At 48.6% G+C, this 16,120-nt stretch overlaps 1 protein-coding gene across 1 annotated transcript in view; it reads right to left on the bottom strand.

Moving 5' to 3' along the window:
- LOC133141677 (WD repeat-containing protein 7) overlaps nucleotides 1–16,120 on the bottom strand; it is a 201,291-nt gene that overhangs the window by 68,938 nt on the left and 116,233 nt on the right. Inside the window, exon 21 of the mRNA XM_061262276.1 lies at nucleotides 6,688–6,924. Within this exon, the coding sequence (XP_061118260.1) occupies nucleotides 6,688–6,924 (237 nt within the window). The remainder of the gene's footprint in view (nucleotides 1–6,687; nucleotides 6,925–16,120) is intronic.

Genomic DNA, 16,120 nt, shown 5'->3' with positions numbered 1-16,120 from the left:
TAGTGGCTAAGGTACATGACTGGGGCAGCCTGTAGCCTAGTGGCTAAGGTACATGACTGGGGCAGCCTGTAGCCTAGTGGCTAAGGTACATGACTGGGGCAGCCTATAGCCTAGTGGCTAAGGTACATGACTGGGGCAGCCTGTAGCCTAGTGGCTAAGGTACATGACTGGGGCAGCCTGTAGCCTAGTGGCTAAGGTACATGACTGGGGCAGCCTGTAGCCTAGTGGCTAAGGTACATGACTGGGGCAGCCTGTAGCCTAGTGGCTAAGGTACATGACTGGGGCAGCCTGTAGCCTAGTGGCTAAGGTACATGACTGGGGCAGCCTGTAGCCTAGTGGCTAAGGTACATGACTGGGGCAGCCTGTAGCCTAGTGGCTAAGGTACATGACTGGGGCAGCCTGTAGCCTAGTGGCTAAGGTACATGACTGGGGCAGCCTGTAGCCTAGTGGCTAAGGTACATGACTGGGGCAGCCTGTAGCCTAGTGGCTAAGGTACATGACTGGGGCAGCCTGTAGCCTAGTGGCTAAGGTACATGACTGGGGCAGCCTGTAGCCTAGTGGCTAAGGTACATGACTGGGGCAGCCTGTAGCCTAGTGGCTAAGGTACATGACTGGGGCAGCCTGTAGCCTAGTGGCTAAGGTACATAACTGGGGCAGCCTGTAGCCTAGTGGCTAAGGTACATGACTGGGACAGCCTGTAGCCTAGTGGCTAAGGTACATGACTGGGGCAGCCTGTAGCCTAGTGGCTGAGGTACATGACTGGGGCAGCCTGTAGCCTAGTGGCTAAGGTACATGACTGGGGCAGCCTGTAGCCTAGTGGCTAAGGTACATGAGTGGGGCAGCCTGTAGCCTAGTGGCTAAGGTACATGAGTGGGGCAGGCTGTAGCCTAGTGGCTGAGGTACATGACTGGGGCAGCCTGTAGCCTAGTGGCTAAGGTACATAACTGGGGCAGCCTGTAGCCTAGTGGCTAAGGTACATGACTGGGGCAGCCTGTAGCCTGGTGGCTAAGGTACATGACTGGGACCTGGAAGGTGGGTGGTTCGAGCCCCAGTGTTGGCACAAATGTAAGCCACCACTCGGCACTGGGCAGAAATTTTGGCAGACCGGAAAACCAGCAACAACTGCTTGGCTGTAAGGTATGTGTTAGAAGCGTATAGCGCACACATACAGTTATTCCAGTCACGTTTAATCACCGCTCTGAATTCATATCCACCCTATACAGTATAACCCTCGCAACATGCTGAAACAGCAGCAAGCCTAGTAACACACCTTTGTAAATAGTTAATGGCAGCAAAAAAAGTTCAGTGTTTGGGGGTAGGATTGCAACAGAATATTAACAAACTCTCCTTTTACAGCATTTTAATGTTTGGCAAATGGTATAAGTGTGTAAACCACAGTGTTAAATGGTTTGAATGCGCTCCACTTCACGTTGGGTTCTTCGTCTCTGTGTCAGAAGTTAAAACATCAAGAGCAAAGATTATTTTGGTTTCACTTTAACAACCCTTTCAGAGGATGGCTTCAGGTGCGTTCATCTTGGGAACTTTATATTAATAATGTAACTATAACTCACATTTCAAGCCAAAACACCTCACCGAATACAGTGAATGTAGCCACCACACATCTCCGTAAGCATATAAAGGTATGCATACTTCCATACAGTTCTAATTTATATACGAGTAAGTTAAATATTTTAGCCTTCATTTGTAATAAAACATTAACATTTTAGCTACTTTCACTCCCTTCACACCTCTCCGACACGGCGAGATCGAACAGACCATCGCTGGCTCGCGCTGTTATGGGAAACTGAAACAGGAGAGACATTCCACTTTAATTGAGCGAGTCCGGGCGAACAAAACAAAGAGCACGCGATGAAAGAAGTCTTCTACTTTGGGTTTTCCTGCCCTCTTCTCTACACCTCTCAGCCCATGTACCGCCAGTCTCCTTCCCAAACCGGGAAGTCTGAGGTGACTGGCTGACAGGCAACACCCTTCCCCCTATCCCAGAGTCCCCTGCGGCCCCGCTCTAGTGGGAGGACGTGCCTCCCATGACTGGGGAAGGCAGCGGAGTGAGCGGGGGGGGGGGGGGGACACAATCACCTCCATCATCTTAGACAGCTCCTAATGCTCTCTCTGACATCCCCGAATATAATCACGTTTCAGAGGGGAGGCCGCCCTGCATCCCTCAGCATCCTCGTTAGCCTGCAGTGTAATTCCTGCCCTGAGGGCTGTCCAGGGCAATTAAACCCAGCCCGTTACTCACCACAGGGAGAGATGGAGAGGAGGAAAGAGGGAGAGAGGAAGAGAGAGAGGAGCGAGAGAAAGGAGAGGGAGAGAAAAAGAGAGGAGAGAGAAGGAAAGAGAAAGCACAGAGAGAGGAGAGGGAGAGAGGGAGGGAGGAGATAGAGGGAGAGAGAGTGAGAGAGAGGAGATAGAGTGAGAGGGAGTGAGAGAGAGGAGATAGAGGGAGAGAGAGTGAGAGAGAGGGGAGAGAAAGGGAGAGACAGAGAGAGGTAAACAAGCACATCAGTAACGGGGCAGGGGCTTGCTCTCGGCTCTGTTTATAAAATGGCAGCATGGTGCAGCAGACGGCCTTCGCTGACACCTACGAGGCCTAAACTAAATTATTCTCGGACAGCGGGACAGCTGCGGATTAATTAAAGACTACTAGAGATCAAGTACAGTGCCAATGGAGGTGTAATTAGGTCTTGCTTATGTGCATTGGTCTGGGTATGGGAGCACAGCCGTGGTAAAAGGCTGATGATAGAAAGTAAAGACCTGGTGCTTATTAATATTAGCACGATGCAGGTGCTACCTCTTCAGCGCGAATGTTAAAAACTCAACAGTAACTCTATCACGGCTGTTTTCAAAGCATACAACGTGAATGAAAATACAAGATGAAAATGGCAAATTATTTTTTGACTGCTTAATTAATCACTGTCAGAGACACACTATAATGGCGTTGATATCTAAATCATGCACACTCCTCTTCTATATTGCACAGACAAATATTCAGACTGCAACACCCATGCTCCTCTCTTTGCTTGCAGGGTCACATGACTTCAATGAGGCAGAAAGATATTACCTTACACAAAGTCCGGTACCGGGGATCAGGAACATATTATTGTGTGGTTACATTGTTTATCGGCTCTCAGGAAAAAACGGATTCTACTCTTATAGGATTTCGGTGCAGGGCCACACTGAACACCCGCTGAGAACAGTGAGCCAATCACATCGATTATCTATGGCACGCTGAGAACAGTGGGCCAATCGCATGGATTATCGATGGCAGACACCCAAGCATGGGCGACAGATGTATAGATTACTGAGGTGCGCGCCTCCTTAACCGGGGAGAGTCTGCACAGCAGAACGGAGTGAGGGGGTTCAGTGAGTCACTGAAACCAAAAACAGCACGTCTCCACCAGACCCAAAGGAACACCGCCTGGTGAGGTTTAATGTCAACATGCTACATGCTATACAGTACGGCACACACACGCGCTCTCACACACACACACACTCACACATGCACGCACACACACGCTCACTCGCTCACACACACACTCACACACTCACACACATGCACTCACTCACTCACTCACTCACTCACTCACTCACTCACTCACTCACTCACTCACTCACTCACTCACTCACTCACTCACTCACTCGCTCACTCGCTCGCTCGCTCACACACACTCACACACTCACACACACACTCACACACACACTCACTCACACACATGCATGCATGCACACACACACACACACACACACACACACACTAACTCACACACATGCATGCATGCACACACACACACACACACACACACACACACTAACTCACACACACGCACGCGCACACACTCTCACACATACACACTCACGCTCTCGCTCGCTCGCACTCGCTCGCTCACTCACTCACTCACTCACTCACTCACTCACTCACTCACTCACTCACTCACTCACTCACTCACTCACTCACTCACTCACTCACTCACTCACTCACTCACTCACTCACTCACTCACACACACACACTCTCACTCTCACTCTCACTCACACTCACACTCACACTCACACTCACACTGACACACTCACACTCACACTCACACTCACACTCACACTCACACTCACACTCACACTCACACTCACACACACACTCACACACACACACACACACACACAGACACACACACACACTCACACTCACACTGACACACACACACACACACTCACACTCACACTCACACATGCACGCACACACACATGCACTCACACTGACACACATGCACTCACACTCACACTGCAGTGCGCGAGCGTGTTTCTGAGGCTAGGGAAGAACATGAAACACTCTTACCTTGGTGAATATTGCAGGTGCCTCCACCACGCTCTCCCAGAACACAGTGAACTAAGGGGCTTTTACAGTTTAATGACCTCCTCAAACCCTCACCCTCAACATACGCCACATAATGTAATGTAACATGAAACAAACTAGAAAACTCACCAAGCAACATGAAACAAACTAGAAAACTCACTCCTGAATACTTCATCTCACCACACATACAGCAGCTGTCTACGCCATCCAAAATGACCGTTACTGTTCCCCACCGCGTTCGGGACAGCTAGTATGGGGTGACATTGGCTCAGGCGGTAAGAGCGGTCGTCTGGCAGTCGGAGAGTTGCCGGTTCGATCCTGCCCTGGGTGTGTCTAAGTTTCCCTGAGCAAGACACCTAACCCACAAACGCTCCTGACGAGGTGGTTGTTGCCTTGCATGGCAGCCAATCGCCGTCGGTGTGTGAGTGTGTGTATGAATGGCTGAATGAGAAGCATCAATTATACAGCGCTTTGGATAAAGGTGCTATATAAATGCCAACCATTTTTTAATCTATTTCGAGTGGGTTAGGCAGGACAGGTCTCTGAGAATGTGGAGTGTGTTTCAGGCTTTGATTGGCTGCTTGTGATACTTTCACATTAAGGCTCGGCCACAGAAGGCCTCCACTGGCAGCACTGTTATAAAACGACCCAGAGCATCCATTCTATCTGAACAGTAATTACCACCGGCACTCTACATCTGCAAACCAGCATACATTCATCATATAGCTCGGAGCTACTATGCTGCAATATGGACTCCTGTCAAAACAGTTCAATATTATGCATATCAAATAGTTAATTATCAGCATTAACATGTTTTTGAAGTGAGCTACATGGGTTTGTGAGGAAAAAAAACAAACATTTTTAACCAGCTGCCACGAATGGTAGATCATACTAAATATATAGTAGTTTCAGATATTTTAAAAGAACACAAGCACAAATATGACTTGGCAAACAAAATGTGTTCTTTTTCTTTTTCTCTCCTTCTCTTGCTTTTTCTTTCTTTCTTTCCCTGTCCTTCTCTTTCTCTCTCCCCAGGTTTTGAATAATGGCAGTGTGGTCTGGCTCTGTGATGTTCTCTGAGCAGGCGGTGTGGTGTGGAGGTCTCTGCCCCCCGCTCCACCGCGCTGGGTTATCAGCCTCCCCAGGCTCTCCAGGGCCCCCCAGCTATGACTGATCCCTGTTCTCAAGCACAGTCCGCTTTGCAAAGCGTGAAAGCAAGAGCGTCCCTAGCCACAGGACACACAGAACTGCAGACCCAGCCACACTCCCTCCACACCCACAGGCTAACGCTAACACCCACCCTCCCTCCACACACACAGGCTAACGCTAACACCCACCCTCCCTCCACACCCACAGGCTAACGCTAACACCCACCCTCCCTCCACACCCACAGGCTAACGCTAACACCCACCCTCCCTCCACACCCACAGGCTAACGCTAACACCCACCCTCCCTCCACACCCACAGGCTAACGCTAACACCCACCCTCCCTCCACACACACAGGCTAACGCTAACACCCACCCTCCCTCCACACCCACAGGCTAACGCTAACACCCTCCCTCCCTCCACACACACAGGCTAACGCTAACACCCACCCTCCCTCCACACCCACAGGCTAACGCTAACACCCACCCTCCCTCCACACCCACAGGCTAACGCTAACACCCTCCCTCCCTCCACACACACAGGCTAACGCTAACACCCACCCTCCCTCCACACCCACAGGCTAACAGCAGTGCAGCAGTGCAGTCCATTACTTTGTTCATTTTATACTTCATGTAGGATCAGCGCCACTTCATTTAACAGACTGATTCCAGCGCATTTCGTCTCATCATTGTCACCAATTGCCCCTCATGATGAGACACGTGTTGTACCACTGGCAGCCCACAGAGGTAGGAGCGAATTCAGTGTTAATACTTACAGGGAAGTCTGGAATGCATATAAATGCATAAAAATGTACACTGGGATGTAGGTCAGTGGTGATAATAAAAATAATCATCACCATAATACTAATAATAAAACTAAAAAAAGCAAAGAGACGAGCTATATATGACAATACTTCCAATAAATATGAAATTCTCAGACATTAAGGGTTTCAATTTCTTAACCACCGCCAACCCCCCCCCCCATCCCACCCCCGCTCCCAATCAACCAAAAAAAAAAAAAAGAAGGGCAAACATTGCAATTCAATACACTGCGACTCAGTTCTTCTGTAGCCAAAAATCTTTGCGGCACCACAGAAGAAGATCGATGGCGACACAGAGCCGGGTTTCTGGGAAGGCGGACGGGGCGGCCGGGCGGGGAGAGCTTCCCACTCACAGGTATGGCGGGCCAGGGAGTAGTTGGAGCCCCCGGTGGTGAGGCCGAAGCCGTCGGGGGCCTGGGTGGACCCCTGGGCGGACGCGCGGGCGCGGGACGGCAGCTTCGGCGGCTCGATCTCGGCGCCAAACTCGGCGCCGATGACTCCCAGCAGGACGATGGCGGTGGCCTGCTTGCGACGCTCCTCGTAGGAGTTGGAGATCTTCTTGGCGTTGGGCGGCAGGTTGGACAGACATCCTGGAGACGGAGGGGGGAGGGGGGAGGGGGGAGAGAGGAGAGGAGGGGATTAGAAACCAAACCCAGCTGCTCTGACACTGAGGGCAGATGACCGGGTCGTTTTTATAACCTCCCCAGGTACGTCTGTCGGCCTGCAGCCAGGACGTGAACCTTTACCCTTTACCCTTTACATGACCCTTTCAGGCAGCTTCATCTCAACCAATCAGGTAACATGTGATATCAAGGGTTCAAGGACACCAGTAAAAGACCAAAACAGAGAGAAAAGGAAGCCAATGCCGGGACTGGCTTCTCTAAACAAACAGAGCCTTGGCACTGTACGCTTGTATTTGCAACTAATATTAGCATGTATGAAGAACAGTATATAGAATATTAGTGTGGACAAGGGTGTGGGTGTGTGTGTGTGTGTGTGTGTGTGTGTGTGTGTGTGTATGTGCGTGCATGTACAGGTATTTGGGTGTGTGTGTGTGTGTGCGTGCGCGTATTTGAGAGATACAAGTATCACAAAAATAAGCATAAACAGACAGGCTTTCAGTGCTCCACTTTCCCAGTAAAAATAATACTGAAAGAATATTTTGAAGCATCTTAAATCCCTTTTAAAAAAATCCATGTAACAAAATTTTAACTTCAGTCAATTATTATTATTATCCGTAAAAAAATAAGAAAAGGGGCTTATGCATCATATGCTTCTTTGCCATTTTATCATGAGAAAGACTATCCCATCTTTCATGATAAAACACATCCAATGTCTTCATGCAGATTCATAAACTAAAATAAGATAGCATTATTTAAAAAGTGGTCTCTTAAATCATGTATTTAAAAAAATAAAAATAAGTATTTTTGAGTGAAAATAAGGCTGTGCTATGACAGGCATGGCGATGCTAAACTACACACAACGCCATTCGTATCATTTAGATTTCATACAAACAAGCGACACAATGTGACAAACAGACGCGCTGTACAGACTACAAATCCTGGCGTCATATGCTTCCTGAAATAAGGCATAGAAGTGCCGCGGCAAACGGCAACGTCTCCTACTGTACCACACGCCCACTGAACACCCCCCCTCCCTGTGACCATGGCAACGGCCCTCCCCGGAACGGGCACGTGCGCTCAGAGGGGCCCTCCTTAATGGCCCAGCCCCTCTCTCACAATGAGGGGCCTCTCTTTTCGGAAGTGAGGGGGGCATGGGGCTATTGTCCGTGAGCCGAAACATGGACAAGAGTGGACCTCCCCTGCTACAGCTGCTCCAGCAGAGCTGGGCCCAGACACGCACTGTACAACACCGTGTGACACACACTTACACAGGGCCAAACACGGTGTACAACACCGTATGACACACACTTACACAGGGCCAAACACACCTGTACAACACCGTGTGACACACACTTACACAGGGCCAAACACGGTGTACAACACCGTATGACACACACTTACACAGGGCCAAACACGGTGTACAACACCGTATGACACACACTTACACAGGGCCAAACACGCACTGTACAACACCGTGTCACACACACTTACACAGGGCCAAACACACACCTGTACAACACCGTGTGACACACACTTACACAGGGCCAAACACGGTGTACAACACCGTATGACACACACTTACACAGGGCCAAACACGGTGTACAACACCATATGACACACACTTACACAGGGCCAAACACACCTGTACAACACCGTGTGACACACACTTACACAGGGCCAAACACACCTGTACAACACCGTGTGACACACACTTACACAGGGCCAAACACACACCTGTACAACACCGTGTGACACACACTTACACAGGGCCAAACACACCTGTACAACACCGTGTGACACACACTTACACAGGGCCAAACACGGTGTACAACACCGTATGACACACACTTACACAGGGCCAAACACACACCTGTACAACACCGTATGACACACACTTACACAGGGCCAAACACACCTGTACAACACCGTGTGACACACACTTACACAGGGCCAAACACGGTGTACAACACCGTATGACACACACTTACACAGGGCCAAACACGGTGTACAACACCGTATGACACACACTTACACAGGGCCAAACACACACCTGTACAACACCGTGTGACACACACTTACACAGGGCCAAACACGGTGTACAACACCGTATGACACACACTTACACAGGGCCAAACACACCTGTACAACACCGTGTGACACACACTTACACAGGGCCAAACACACCTGTACAACACCGTGTGACACACACTTACACAGGGCCAAACACGGTGTACAACACCGTGTGACACACACTTACACAGGGCCAAACACGGTGTACAACACCGTATGACACACACTTACACAGGGCCAAACACACACCTGTACAACACCGTGTGACACACACTTACACAGGGCCAAACACGGTGTACAACACCGTATGACACACACTTACACAGGGCCAAACACACCTGTACAACACCATGTGACACACACTTACACAGGGCCAAACACGGTGTACAACACCGTGTGACACACACTTACACAGGGCCAAACACGGTGTACAACACCGTATGACACACACTTACACAGGGCCAAACACGGTGTACAACACCGTGTGACACACACTTACACAGGGCCAAACACGGTGTACAACACCGTATGACACACACTTACACAGGGCCAAACACGGTGTACAACACCGTGTGACACACACTTACACAGGGCCAAACACGGTGTACAACACCGTATGACACACACTTACACAGGGCCAAACACACCTGTACAACACCGTGTGACACACACTTACACAGGGCCAAACACACACCTGTACAACACCGTATGACACACACTTACACAGGGCCAAACACGGTGTACAACACCGTATGACACACACTTACACAGGGCCAAACACGGTGTACAACACCGTGTGACACACACTTACACAGGGCCAAACACACACCTGTACAACACCGTGTGACACACACTTACACAGGGCCAAACACGGTGTACAACACCGTATGACACACACTTACACAGGGCCAAACACACACCTGTACAACACCGTGTGACACACACTTACACAGGGCCAAACACGGTGTACAACACCGTATGACACACACTTACACAGGGCCAAACACACACCTGTACAACACCGTGTGACACACACTTACACAGGGCCAAACACACACCTGTACAACACCGTGTGACACACACTTACACAGGGCCAAACACACACCTGTACAACACCGTATGACACACACTTACACAGGGCCAAACACACGCACTGTACAACACCGTGTCACACACACTTACACAGGGCCAAACACACACCTGTACAACACCGTATGACACACACTTACACAGGGCCAAACACACACCTGTACAACACCGTGTGACACACACTTACACAGGGCCAAACACACGCACTGTACAACACCGTGTCACACACACTTACACAGGGCCAAACACACACCTGTACAACACCGTGTGACACCGTGTGACACACACTTACATGAAGCCAAAACACACCTACTTACACACATGCACACACACACATTAGACACACACACACACAGATTGACACAAACACTCACAAATAAATAATGTTAAGAAAAAAAAGACACACACACACAACCACGTGTATGCACACCTACACACACACATATGCACGTTAGACATAAACACGCTTGTATGCGCACACACACTCACAAACGCCCACGCAAGGATTTACTTTTCCGTGGGAACAAAGGCCCAGATAGGGACTGTGTGCTGTGAACTGACCGCATGGTCACCTGACCTCTGCAGATAGCCCCACTGGCCACACACCCCCCTCCTGCTTAATCCCTCGCTGCAGGGGGGTCACAGGGAGGGAGGGAGGGAGGGGGGGGTCACAGGGAGGGAGGGAGGGAGGGAGGGAGGGAGGGGCCGGGGCGCCGCTCCCAGATGAAGATGAATGGACGACCGCGGTGGACGGTGAGATTGTTTGAGCGCGTTGGGGCCGGCCTCTCCCCTGCCTGGCTGAGCACGGGGTTATGGATCTGAGCTCTAATGTGGGCCAGCAGCAGTGCTCGGGGCCGGGCAGACAGCTGCAGGACTGGGGAGGCTCGCCCGGGGGGCCCGATCGATAGGCGCGGGCCCCAGGCCCCCGGGCTCCTCACCGCCCCGCGCCACGTGGGCCTTTCCTGGAGGAAACACAACACCAGGGCCCGGGCGGGGCAGTCCCTGGACCACGCTGCTGAGGGGAGGGGAGGCGTGGGCAGGGGGTGTGTGAGGGGGGCGTCGGGGACCGAGGCCGTGCAAACGAACCCAAATTCCGATCCGACCCCCCCAGGGCAATAATCAGACTGGCAGACCGAAACCGTCATTTCATAAGGGCTGTATGTTCAGACACTATTTCACCCAGGGTGTCATTTGAGAGTCTGCGCTTTTGTTGTTGGGGTGTGCGTGTGTGTGTTTGTGTATGCATGCGTGCCTGTGTCTGTGTATATATGCGTGCATGTGTGCATGTGTGTGTGCTTGTGTATGCATGCGTGCCTGTGTCTGTGTATATATGCGTGCATGTGTGCATGTGTGTGTGCTTGTGTATGCATGCGTGCCTGTGTCTGTGTATATATGCGTGCATGTGTGCATGTGTGTGTGCTTGGGTATGCATGCGTGCCTGTGTCTGTGTATATATGCGTGCATGTGTGCATGTGTGTGTGCTTGGGTATGCATGCGTGCCTGTGTCTGTGTATATATGCGTGCCTGTGTCTGTGTATATATGCGTGCATGTGTGCATGTGTGCGTGCTTGGGTATACGTGTGTATAAGTGAGTGTGTCTATGTGCGTGCATACATCTGTTTGTGTGTGTGTGTGTGTGTATTTCAGTTGAGGAGTCATCTTTTAGTGTGCATTAGGACTGTAAACTGCAGACCACTGCATACACACACAGTCCAAACACAGCAGAACGGCTGAAAAAACACTCTGTGTCCACATTTAATGGAAGAACGCAGCTGATGGACACGCAAAAAAAATCACAAGCAAATAACTGGACAGAATAACTATATAGAACTTAATGTTCTACATAATCTTTCATCTATTATCTTTAAAATGTTCTTTTTTTCATGATGTGTTTTACAAACAGAGCCAGTTCCTGGGCCTCATTCAAGCCTGCCTTTTTCAATATCTCACTCCCATTACCATTATGTACCCATTAGCAATTCATCGCAAAAAGAATGACTGTAAACTTCACTGTGAGCCGAGGTAATTTCACTTATGACTATCGGAATAATTCAGCCCGTATCCATGGCAACTGTCAGAGCCATTTTCAAATCATGAAGGCAAACAATTAACAATGACTAACCAAAAAATAAAAGAATAAAAAAGAATTACTGAAATCCATTGCATTTCAATAGCAGTCCTCAAAGCACTTTTAAAGAAGAGAGTGGAAAAAATACTTCCTCATATCTGTGTGGAATTTATCCAATTTCTGTTTATGCCCCCTCTTTCTGCTAACCGAACTCACCCTGAAGAATCGCCTGTAGTTCACTTTATTAAGTGAACTGCAGTCGATTCCCTTTAATGGATCCCTTTAATGAATTTAAAAGCCTCAATCAAGTCCAACTGAGCAAAAGAGCCCCCCCTACTGACCAACCAACCGACACCCAAAATGGCAGCTCAAATGTAGTTTAGCAGACCCATGTTCAGCTCCAGATGTCCTGCACTGTACGAACACCACTGGCCCGTTTTAATTGTCCCCGCACCCCGCCAAGCCATCTTACTTCAGCCACATTACTCGTCTCCTGGTGTCTGTCAGGCAGAGACACAAGTTCATACATCACTCTGAATCAACTCTTTAAGACAAGGAAGAGGAGGAAGAGAAAAGTAATAACGGAGAGCGAGGAGTCGCTCCCGCCCTCCGCAGGCCGCCGGTCCACAGAGGGTTGGGTATTTCTCGCGGCTGGGACGCGGTGTTTAATCATCGCGACCGGCTGACACGCAGATCCATTTTCCTGACAAGACAGTTGATTACCCAATCAGAGGGCGAAAATTAATAATCCCAAATAACAGTCCAGAGAGGCTGAGGCATCGCCCCCTCCAAAACGGGCCTGGCTCCAGACAGGCTCTTATACCCCCTCTCCTTCTCTCTCCTTCTCTCTCCTTCTCTCTCCTTCTCTCTTCTTCTCCCTCTACTCCTCTCTCCTCCTCCCTCCCCTCCCTCCCCTCCCTCCCCTCTCTCCCCTCTGTTCTCCTCTCCTCTCTCCTCCTCTCCACTCTCCCCTCTCTGCTCTCCTCTCTCCTCCTCTCTCCTCCTCCCTCCCCTCTCTCCCCTCTCTCCCCTCTGCTCTCTCCTCTCTCCTCCTCTCCGCTCTCCTCTCTCCCTCTCTCTTCTTCTCCCTCTCTCCTCTCTGTCCTCCTCTCTCTTCCTCTCCTCTCTCCTCTCCCAGGCGGTCCAGTCTGCCACACTAGGAGACAGAACCCAAACTGACCGGGACAACACAATTGCCTTCAGTTCTGACTCATACCAGACTAATCACACGGGGTAATGAGTGCTTATTGACTGCTCCCGGTCTGGCTATCAGGGTCAACGACCTGAAATTAAAAGCAATGATAACAGCTTGACATGTTTGTGTCAAGTGCACACGTTAATGAGAATATATTTTGCTTCTATTCTCACGAGAACTTAAAAAGAGCTATAGCAAGCATTTATCATCGCATCTATCATATGAGGAAATATGAAAAAACGACCCAGCTAATATCCATTAAGACATGCATATTAAAACTCATTTTTGTAGGTGTTTGTATGCAGGGAAGTGTGTCGAAAATCCCTATGGTCCTCTATTTGTTGACAAACTGCAGAAGTTCTTCTTTGCACACTCAGCTAGTGGCTAAAGTACATGACTGGAACCCAGAAGGTTGGTGATTCAAGTCCCGGTGTAGCACGCATAAGATCCGCACAGCTGTTGGGCCCTTGAGCAAGGCCCTTAACCCCACATTGCTCCACGGGGGATTCTCACCTGCATAGTCTTATCAACTGTAAGTCACTTTGGATAAATTGTCAGCTAAATTGTAAATAATAATAGTAAATGTTATGGTGACAATTATTATTATAATTATTACTGTTTTTATTGTTATTATTATTATTACAAACTGCTACTCTGTGTCAGAGAAGATACACAACATTGTTTTGTATCTTTTGTAACATTTCGCTTCGCCCCCCACAAAGAAAAAAAATGTTTTCCTCCTTTATGCAGACTATAGTTACAGGAACCCTCGAAGGCAATATTCTACTTTTCTGCCCAGAAAAGTCCAACAACCCTCCAACAAGATTAAAAACACCGCATTACATAGCAAGCAGGAAGTCAAGATCCATGTCACAATATTGACAATGGCAATATAAAACAAAATGAATAATAACAATAAATAAACTAATTATGTTCAAATCTATGGTGCAGCTTAATTCAGTCTGTTCCAGGACGTAAAACACTGCTCTGTGTGTCTCGGAGCACAGGAAGTGGTGGAATGCCTCCTGCAGTGGCCGTTGCTAACTGGATCAAGCGTACACAGAGTTAGCGAACACTCTGCACAGTGTGTACTCCCGGCAGTCTGCAGCGTACCCTGATGTGACCGTAGCACTGTGCGCAGGGTGGGGTGGGGTGGGCACGTGAAGGGGATTAGGACTAGGGAAAGTTGCAGTGCCGTTGGCATTAGTAATTTCTCTACATTTACATAAGAGCCTCTTCAGCCGGCTTAGAGAGCTCGCAGTCATTCTGTGTTGGCCTGAGCCATGCGTAACTGGATTAGGGATTTCTAATTCATTCATACGGTTAGTCTACAACCCACTCTAACTGAATTAGACCGCACTGATGAGGCAAGTTCTGAAGTTTGAAACCCGCTCTCCCTTTATTTTATGAGCAACACACTTCTCTCTCACATCCGAGTAAAATATGAATGCGTATTTGGGCATTGTATCTTGAAACGCAGCTTCATCAACACTTCTTTCGGCAGTAAAATCTTTCTGTTAATTGTTAATCTACTGTTTCCTTGTTAACGCCAAATCGGACACACACACGCGCTCTCAAACACACACATGCACACTCACACTCACACACACACACTCTCTCTCAAACACACACACACACACACAAATGCCCACACACGCATACGCTCACTCTCAAACGCACACACTCACTCTCTCTCACACACACACACACACACACACACACACACACACACACACACACACATGCCCATGCTCACACTCACACTCACACTCACACTCACACACACACGCCCACACTCAAACACACGCACATGCACACGCACACTCACACTCACACTCACACTCACACTCACACTCACACGCACACGCACACGCACACGCACACGCACACGCACACACACGCTCACACACAGATCAGGACAGTCGAGACAGAGCACAGAACATCTAATCGGTCTTACAAATTTTTAAGAGTTGGTGAAACCAACATACTATTGATTCCAGAGATATGAAACACACATTTTTACCGAGTAAAGCTGACTGCTGCAGGACATGACATAAATCTTGCGTTTTACACTGTTCATAATCTTTTTGTAGAGAGGTGTATATTGAGAAAAACATCTCATAACAACGCAAGACACGCCCGGAACAAAACTGATAAAACTAAATAAATAGAAACCTATAAAAACCTTAATTATAAGGAGGCATAAGCCAGCAGCAACAGGTATATAAACATGAATCATAAAGTGTAAATGAAGAATGGGATCTTCATGAGGAAATGGAAAACCAAGGTATGGAACAAACTTCCATACAGGCAGAAATATTTCCATGCAGGCAGTGCATTAGGCACCTGTATCTACAGGCCGTCAGGTTTCTATGGGAAGCCCACATTGCGTCATCTGAGAAAAATGGGCAAATAATGCAAATGGTGTGAATAATTTAAAATAAAGTACTAATACTACTACTAATAATAACAACAACCAACACAACCACTGCTATTACTTTACACGAAACATCAACAACATCAACAACTCTTCCTTTAAGTTTTATACAGCAGATTTGTTTTCATTTACCATCAACAGAATAAACTGTATCAAAAATGTGCACAGCACAAACCTACATGAAGAAAAATCAGACAATAAAAGGAATATTTATCCTCTGATATATATGTATTTACATTTTCTTTAGTTTTCTCTGGTTTGATTACAGAAACCAAGCCAAGATACTGGTTTACAGGAAGTCCCA

Source organism: Conger conger, chromosome 12 (assembly GCF_963514075.1).
Source record: "Conger conger chromosome 12, fConCon1.1, whole genome shotgun sequence".
NCBI lineage: Eukaryota > Metazoa > Chordata > Actinopteri > Anguilliformes > Congridae > Conger > Conger conger.
This window is presented reverse-complemented; position numbering and strand designations above follow the sequence as displayed.